Source organism: Suncus etruscus, chromosome 3 (genome assembly GCF_024139225.1).
Source record: "Suncus etruscus isolate mSunEtr1 chromosome 3, mSunEtr1.pri.cur, whole genome shotgun sequence".
Classification (NCBI taxonomy): Eukaryota; Metazoa; Chordata; class Mammalia; order Eulipotyphla; family Soricidae; genus Suncus; species Suncus etruscus.
In genome coordinates this window covers 38006687-38015970 of record NC_064850.1, presented here as the reverse complement: position 1 = coordinate 38015970, position 9284 = coordinate 38006687, and the positions used below count along the sequence as shown (strand labels likewise).

General features: G+C 44.5%; 1 protein-coding gene across 1 annotated transcript; it reads left to right on the top strand.

The window, feature by feature from the left end:
- The first annotated feature begins 417 nt into the window (after nt 1-417).
- Nucleotides 418-8722, top strand: LOC126004277 (corticosteroid-binding globulin-like). Its single transcript, XM_049770737.1, has 4 exons — nt 418-1009; nt 3799-4069; nt 7113-7257; nt 8501-8722. The coding sequence occupies exons 1-4, from the start codon at nt 418-420 to the stop codon at nt 8720-8722; spliced, it is 1230 nt and encodes a 409-aa protein (XP_049626694.1).
- The last annotated feature ends 562 nt before the right edge of the window (nt 8723-9284 follow it).

Sequence of the window (9284 nt, the reverse complement as noted above, 5' to 3'; positions counted from 1 at the left end):
GCAGTGTTCAGGGGTTACTCCTGGCTCTGTGCACAGAAATCACCCCTGGTAGACTCGGGGGACCATATGGAATGCCGGGATTCGAACCACGATTCATCCTGAATCGGCTGTGTGCAAGGCAAACGCCCTATTTCTGTGCTATCTCTCCAGACCCAAATGTCCATTTTATTTTTGATGACTCAATCATAGTCAATATTGAGTTCTCATTACTTAACAAAAAGCATAAAGCATAGTAAGCTTTCATATATTTTAGGGGTTCAAAGTTCTTACTTGTACTAGGTCACAAAGTCAATGTGGAGAAAGGAATTGGGGCTTACATGGGGTCACTTGCTCCCATTTCACATGGAGCACTACCATGCCGGTCCCACAACATCTAATATCTATTCCTGATTTGGCAGGGCTTGACTGAACTGAACGATGCTGCTCACCCTCTCTACCTTCCTCCTCGGGCTGACTCTCAGTTGCCTCCAGACCATCCAGGCTGATGAGACTGAGAACCCTTTTAGGAAACTGGCTCCATATAATGCTGACTATGCCTTCGACCTTTTTAAGCATCTAGTGAAATTGGATCCTCAAAATGATGTCTTGATCTCCCCTATAAGCATCTCGATGGCCACAGCTATGCTGTCTCTGAGTGCCAATAATCAAACACGTATTCAGATGCTTAAAGGCCTGGGCTTTAACCTCAGCCAAACCTCTGAAACTGATATAGATAAGAGTTTCCAGAAGCTTCATGAACTCTTCAGTCGGTCAGACAAAATCTTGGGAATGAGCATGGGTAACACCTTGTTCCATGATGAGAACCGCTACATGGAGGAGCTAATCTCAGAAAAAGCCAGGCAGTACTACGGTTTGGAGCACTTGGGTGTAGATTTCCAGAACTGGGGAAAAGTCTGCAATCAAATCAATGAGTATATGAATAACAAGTCACAGGGGATAACCTCAGACTTTTCCTTGGAGTCGACAAGAATGGTCTCCTTCATCCTGATGAATTACTTCTTCTTCTCAGGTACTCTCTTCCTATCCCATCATGATAAGACATGTATTACTAAAAACAGTGATGACCATAAAAACACTCGTTGCACTGAGAGCAGTAGTTTTTTGTACAAAACATAGTACAGCTATGAGTACCTCTCTGTGATCCTAACAAAGATATATGTCTAGAGCAGTGCTTCTCAATTATTTTCTGTCATGCCCCGCTAGGAAGAAGAAAACATTTTTTGCAACCTCCACACAACTGTAAATAGTATTTTTATTAAAAAAAAAACTTTAACCTGCAAAACAAAAATATATAAAATAATTTGGGCTGAGTTTTTAATCAGAGGTGATGTCTGGATTAATGCTCCACTTTACAGAGCCTCAAGCTCCCCCAGGGGGCAGCCACAAAGTCTAAAGATACCCACTAAACCTGACTGAGTCAGACACTAGGTCTGATTTGGACATGTAGCCTAGGAACAGACAGAGCCTTCACTCTTGGGAGTCCCCTGATGGTCCTTCATTCCATTTACACACACTTTCTGGGAGCTGCAGCCAACTCTAAACAGTCCTTGCATCAATCATTCTTCACTTCCTCCTAACCAATTCAGAGTAGAATTTTCCAGTGTACCTATTCATAAAAATTTCCAGGAAGAATTGATTTAAAAACTAGAATTCCAGATCCCACACCAGAAGCAAAAACTCTTGTGAAAAGTCCTAGATTTTTTTGAGGGGAGCCAGGAGAATCACACAGGATGGTGCTCAGAATTTACTCTTGACTCTATGCTCAAGGATTAGTCCTGGCAGTGTTCAGGGGACTATATGTGGTAGCAGGATCAAACATAAACCAACCATGTACAAGGTAAGTGCCATAACTACTGTATTATATTTTCCACACTAGAATTTGTCTTTTTTAACCAGATCCTGCCTCCTAATTAGTTTTATGATATGGTGTCTTGAGAATCATTCTCTTTGAGAATATCTTTACTTACTGTAGCTACTGTAGAAATGAATTTCTCCCCCAACCCACCACATCACTTTGATCTCAGGTTCTCTCTACAACTTTTCTTCCTAAATCCAACCCTCATGTCTGCTTCCTCCACATTTGGAGTATTGGATTTTGGGGCCACACCTAGCATTGCTCAGGAGTTACTCCTGAAAAATCACTCCCGGGACCACATGGGCTGCCAGAGATTTAATAAGGATTGGCCATGGGCAAGGCAAATGCTCTCCCCACTATCATTTTGCTCCAGCCTCTGCTTTCTCCACTTTTAATTAGATTGGGTCAGGCTGGATAATGCAGAAAAATCTCTTTGTCCCAAGTCCAGTGGGTTAACATCAATAATTCCCTTTTATTGGCTAACATATTTTTAAATTACAGAGATTAGATCATAGATATCGTTGGGGGGATACTCATGTCCTTCTGAATCTGGCCTTTCTTTATCAGACTGCTGCCTAGCACTTCTCATCCTTCAAATATCAGCTCAAATGTAGCCCACTTCCACAAAACTGCCTCTGATTTGCTCAAGCCAAGTTTTTGCCTCTCATACTCATCCTCTGTAAGTTCTCAACACTTCATGTTGACAATCATCTTGATGAAATATGTTAGTCAGACCCAAGTTAAGGTATCTTGAAAGAAGTGCATGTGAAAAATAAAGTCAAAAATAGAAGAAAGAAACCAATAAGAGAATATAGTTGTTAAGATACATTTAATGCCATGTAACTAGCCATAGTTTACTCCCCAGCTCCACATGGTTCATTAAGCATTCAGGTGCAACAATGGAGGCAACATATAATACCAGATATGACTCAGGCCATCCCCAGACCTGCAGACTAAGGCAACATGGCATATCTGAGTCCTAGCATTGCTTTGCTGAACTGGGTGTTAAGGCATCACTAGAGGAACCCCAAGGCCCCATCAAATTATGTGGTAATATAAAATGTAAAATAAAGTGCAGGAGAAAAAACCTTTAAAGTCAATACAATATTTCATATCAGCATTCAAGATAAGCCCAAAAAGAAGGTTTTTAATTTTTTAATTAAAAGAATAAAGATAGGCCAAGACATTATCCCAACAAAGACACCTGCAAGAAAGTGACTCAATTTTTCTCCTCCAGTTCCCACTCAAGGCCTTACATTACTGACTACTGTTTCCTGTAGATACACTTTTCATATCCAAAGGCCTCCTCTTGCCTCTGCAATATCTCTGCCAGTTCTTCAGCATAACTAAACTCATTCAGATGGCAGATGCCTTCCTCCCTAAAGGCAATGAGGAGAAGAGACCAATAGGAAGAGATCATGTTCTCTTTTATTCCCAGCATTGCTATGTAATTGTCCTATAATGTATTGTCAAGGCAAGTCATAAAGCATGGTGACTCGCTGTTTGCACCACTATAAGGCTGCTTAACCATATCCATCACCTTACACTGTCACCTTCATGGGTATGTGTACATTAAAAACATATCTGATTTGGGGGGCATAGTGATAGCACAGTGGATATGGCATTTGCTTTGCATGAAACAAACCATATCATATGGCATCCCATATGATCCCCCAAGCCTGATAGGATTACTTTCTAAGTGGAGAGCCAGCATTGCTGGCTGTGGCCCAAAATCAAAACAAAAAAGTAGGATTTTTTTTTCTCTTGATAATTTTCAAGTGTATAAACAAGGACCCCATACCTTACCAGGCTCCCTTACTGGGATCCCAGTCTTGACTAGGACAATAGCAGCTCAGAAAGAGCCCCAACACTGCTAAGTAGTTACCCCAGATATGAGGAAGCCCCTGCTCTGTCCCTCCTACCTTCACTCCCTCTCTTCCCAGGCACATGGGCAGAGGCCTTCAACCCAGAAAACACCATGGAGGAGGACTTCTTCGTGGATAATGAGACCGTGGTGAAGGTACCCATGATGTTTCAGTCAAGCCTTGCCACATTCCTGCATGACACAGAGCTGCACTGCATGGTGATCAAGATGGAGTATGTGAGCGATCGTGCTGCCTTTTTCATCCTACCCGATGATGGAGATATTAACACAATCATCCAAGCGCTAAGCCGAGACACACTCTATAACTGGGATATGTCCCTGAGTACCAGGTGACACACTCTATAACTGGGATATGTCCCTGAGTACCAGGTAACTCTGTCCTTCCTCCAGGGTGCATGAACTTTCATCCATTAGGCCCCAGGGCATTGAGGTTCCCTGATTTGCACTGAGATACATAAAGGCATTCTACGAAGTTGAAGGCCTATTTCCTTGGGCAGTGCATAAGTACCTCTCTGTATTAATCACATTTTTATATCACTGTCCTTCTTGGTGGGAAGTAGGCTCCAAAGCATGCTCAGGAAGTCAGGGGCCCCACTGCCCATTTTTGGTCAACTGGTTTGGTCAATATTTGGTCAATTAGTTCAGCACAATAACCTGAGATTGAGATTCTTCTCTACTTGAGCCCACAGTTTTGGGAATAACCAGGCCTGTCTCACGATGCTGGGGCTTTCTAGAGCTGTGCCCTATAATGCTTGAGGGGACTAGGACATGTTCTATAGCCACTAAACTATCTTACACCACCTGATTTCTTAAAATGAGTTAACCAATTACTTAGTCAACCACACTGTGATCCCACCCAAAGCCTTCAGGTGGTTTTATAAGTCACTCATGGGAGTAAGAAAATTGGACACTATCTAAAAATAAGACAAATGCCAGATTCTGAGTAGATAGGAAGTCAGTCATAAAGAGCCAGGATGTAGATGCTGTGGGTGTGGTTATCAGAGAGAGCAGGCTAAAGAGTGTCCACTCCATGTACATGTGATGGGCACGGAGTACATATACAGGGAGGGTTGGCTGAGAGCAGAAACAAGCAATGCAGCAGGCAGGAAGGAAGGAATGAACCAATGAACTCATTTCCCTGGGTCCAGAGGATGCAAGGGATGAGTGGCACTTGTTGTTGGAGGCTCATAGGAGGACCCTGGGGCAGGTGGCATTCCTTGCCCACTTACCTTCTTTTATCAATGCATATTCATACAATGCAGCACCATGGAAGCACTAGTTGGGGACCAGGCATAAGACTAATTTCAAGGGAGTGAAGGAGGGGTGCAGGACATAATGGAACATCTGAGACAGCTGTCCTTGACAAGAACATGGACTCCCAGGAGAATTAGTGGTGGTGGCCTGGCTGAGCTCTATAAGGATAGAGGAAAAGAGATGAAGATATGTGCAAGCAGGCTGTGGGGAATACCTACTTAAGAGATGGGGAGAGATTTTCAAGTAGCCTGTGCTGCCTGGTAACTCTGTGAATCCTGCCTTGAAGTACAACTGGTGGAGTCAGGAAGTGGAGGAGACTGAGGAGATCTTGCCCAAGGTACCTTCAAAACATGGGAAAGAATATCCAGAGGAGGGGGAGGCAGATTGCTCTAGAATAAACAGTGTCATAAAGAATTGAGCAGGCAGAAAGCCTAGAATAAGTTCTGACAGAGGAGAGTTCTGAGGTGCTCTGAGGTATTCATTTGGACTCATTCCCACAGAGGAAGACTGAGTGATACTCATGGGGAGATGTACAGGAAGTGCCTGGAGCTTGACCTTCCTCCTTCAATTTGGGGACAGATTCTTAGAGTCCTGAAATTATCCCTGCATCCCTTGAACAGTGTGATTGAGGGTACTGGTGGCTGGTGTGCATAGCATGGGTCTGTGTGTAGGTCATTCTAGGAATCCTTTGCCACTTCTTCACTCTTTCAGCTGTCCTCTCTCATCTCTCCCTCATCTCTCCAAAGACTTTTTCCTTTGATTGTGGGACCACCAGGGGATGAGAAGGCACCAGGAGTAAAGCAAGCTGCTCCCTCTTCTGCCCCTACCCATTTTGCTGAGGAGACGATGGATAATTTTTCTCTACTCCCAAAACATCTTCACCAAAATAGGCTGACATGAACCTATAATAGTTCCATTTTCTTTCTATTATTTCAACGTCTAAGGAAAACCTTGAGAACTTTAGCCATTATGGTTGGACCTGAGCACTGTTCTCCATCCCAGGGATGTCCTTAAACCCATGCCTTACCCTGATTCCTACTTTTCTACTTTTGCTTCTCCTTCTCTACCCACAGCATCCCCTCCCCCCCTCCTTTTCCCTTCCATCACCCCACACTCCCTAACTGTTGTGTTATGGTAACACAACCTATTGGATAACACACACATCTACCCCACCTGTACATGGCCCCATGTCCTCTCACCTAGCTTTTCCAGGCTGAGAAAAAAGCTTCCAATTCCCATGTCTTTATCTAGAAACAGAAATTGTTGGCTCCAACTTGGAACAAATATGCTCCTATGTAACTGAGGCACTAAGGGGCATAGAGTATTCAGTCCTTTCAGTCAAAGAGTCTCCTGACCCACAACTTTCCAGAGAATTATTTCTCCTAGCCACTCAGCCCCAAATCTGTTCTATTCCCGAGAAGACTCTCCTCTAGTGCCTACTGCTGCCCAGAGCAGAGACCCCTGCTCTTTCCAGATGCTCAAGGTTCTCAGAGTCTTTTACTTCTCTGTAGAGAAGGGGTATTCAAATAAAGTAAAGGCCATCAGAGATGGACAGGCCACATATAAATGTCCACCCATCTGCCCCAGTATTTGAGAAACAATCTCTGCTTCTTCTTGGAAGTTGTCAACCCAGTGAGTAAGTTCTCACAGAAGCAAGAGCTGTGAAGAATAGAGAGAGACCTGCCAGGATCCTGGGTCCCCTTCTGTCTACTGTGTCAGGGACACACACAGATTAAGGATTTGGGGAGGGAAGGGCACTCAATGCCACAGAATGTGTTGCATTACTGGGCTAAGACTCTTATTCCTTGTAGATGCTTCCTCTCTTCCTCCCTACTACCAGGAGGCTTTCTTTAGGGCCATTATTTCAGTGTCCAAGAGGCAACTAGATGACAGGAGAAATCAGTTCAGGGAAGAGCTGGGAAGGAAAGTGTGATTCTGAGACCCTGAGAGGAGCTGTCTGAGAGAGGAAGAAGAGATGATCCCTCTCTCCTGGCTGTGTGTTATGGCCCATAGCCAGGCTCTGATGGTTCCAGGGGAAGACACAATGCTAATAGCCAAGCCCTGCCCATACACATTCCCCAGGCAGAAACTGTCTAACTATCTGCTTCCTTTGGTCAGAAATCTGGACCTGTACATCCCCAAAATCAGCCTTACTGGCTCCTATGACCTTATGGAGATCCTGAGGATTATGGACATTGTGGACATAAAGAAAGACAGCAAGAATTTTTGCGACAACTGTGATTTCCAAGTGCCACTATCTGAGGTAACTGTCTCCAGCATCCTTCACACTCTGTTCCTCCACATCCTCACTGATAGTGATGGGCAGCCCCATGGAGCTCTTTCCTGAGTTAATCTATAGGTCCCAGCCTTCCAACCCCAGATCTTCCCTATGCCAAAGTTTACACTAGGTTTACTGGGGCTCAGAAGATAAGGAGACCCATAGTCACCAGCAGACTGGAGGCTAGAAGGCAGCAGCCTTGGAATCTCCCGGTGCCATCAGAGAGACCAGAGAAAGAAGGTGGCCAGGAGGGAAGTTCTGAAAAGGGAGTAGAGAGTGAGAGAAGTCTAATAGAGCCCCACTGTACCCCACCCATTGCATTATGTCTCCAGCTCTATTTTCCTTTATTCATTTATTCTGAAGGTTTCCAACACTTACCATGCAGGACACTGGGGAATGCCTCCATGGCTCCAACCTATACCTACCTTGTGAGACTTGGCATTTCAGTAGGTGATAAAACTAGAGGAGGGGCCAGCATAAATAGTTAGGGATAGTGGTCCCCTCTCACATATACAGAAATGTGAAACCTGATACAGCCTGTTATGTAGAAGAGGCTCAGTCAGCACCTTGTCACCTCCTTTTTCTACTGAGAGTGCTGCTGTTTCTAGGAGGATCATACCAGAACAAAAAGGCCTCTGTTGGCCTGTGGTTGGACTCGGGCCTTATCCCCAGCACTCATGGCATGTTGCTAGACTCAAGTCCAAGTCAGTGATCTGGTCCCATAAGGCTATTGCAGTGGCACACAAGCCCTACCTCAGAGACAGAGGACTAATTAGCCACTCTGAAATCTTTCCAGACTTTACATATCAGCTCTCCACATGATGCTGACACCCCAGTGCCTTCTCTTTTTCCTTTCACCCCAACATTTTCAGAGAGACCACCTCTCCTGGAGCACATGACCCCTTATTTACTTCTTTACAGAGGGACAATGTGCTGTGTCTCCCTTGAACACAGGGAGGTGGATGAAATGGAAATGACAAGTGTCAGCTCCTGCCTTGAAAGCCTGACTATCACTTTCACCCCCTCTCTCGGGAAGCACTTCAGAAACTTCCCAGGCTCTGGAGGTAGACAGTCCTCTTCTCCTGGTCCTGTCATATAGGAGAGAATCCAATGGTACATCCCTGAGTCCTAGCTTTACTATGCATCAACTTGGGGGGGGGGAGGATAAGTGTAGAATGTTTTTGCACAGCAGGAGTTCATGTTCTATCCCTTGTTTTATACCCAACAGTTGAATCACTACACCAAAGTAAAATTCAGTGAGGAAGGCAAAGTACCAGCTGTCCCTCAAGTATTCACCCCAGCAGTAACCGGCAAGTTTCCCCCAATTCGCTTCAATCGTCCCTACGTTGTCATGATCTTCGACCATTCCTCATGGAGCAGCCTTTTCCTGGGCAAGGTGGTGAATCCAAAAAAACACATTAATGTGACTAAGTGCCCAGAGAGCCACTGAATCTGTACTCTGACAGGTTCCTTCTGGGCATGTGAAGCTCTCTAATCTTCTTTAGCTTCTCTCCTTGTAATAAACAGCTTTTAATTGTTACTATGACTGATTATTGTTATGACTGAAGTCGGGAAGGGGACATCATGAAGACTGGGCACACTACCCAACATTGGTGGGATTCCTACTCCTCCTCGTCATTAAATGTGGGTCAGTGTTGTGGCGAGTCTGCAAGAAAGGGGTATTTTATTTGTTTGGGGGTTTTAGGGTTTTGGGGACATACCTGGCAGCACTCAGAGGTTACTCCTGGTCCTGTGCTCAGATATCATTTCTGGCAGGTTCAGGGGACCACATGGGACCATATTAAACCGTAGTTGGCTGCATGCAAAGCAAATGCCCTACTTGCTTTGCTACTGCTCTGTCCCATGACCCGAGTATTGTTAGTAAACCTTTTTAAGTTTAAAATTATTTCTTTTCTTTCTTTCAAAGTTTACTGTTTCTTTCAAAGTTATTGATAGTTAAATTTTAGGCATATACTATTTCAACATTAAGCCCAGCACCAATGTCAAGTCTC

Excerpts from the sequence above, each read along its gene's own strand:
- LOC126004277 (XM_049770737.1), top strand. The coding sequence starts at position 418 with ATGCTGCTCACCCTCTCTACCTTCCTCCTCGGGCTGACTCTCAGTTGC. Across the intron at positions 4,070-7,112 it reads GATATGTCCCTGAGTACCAG|AAATCTGGACCTGTACATCC; the intron begins GTGACACACTCT and ends TCCTTTGGTCAG. Across the intron at positions 7,258-8,500 it reads TCCAAGTGCCACTATCTGAG|TTGAATCACTACACCAAAGT; the intron begins GTAACTGTCTCC and ends TATACCCAACAG.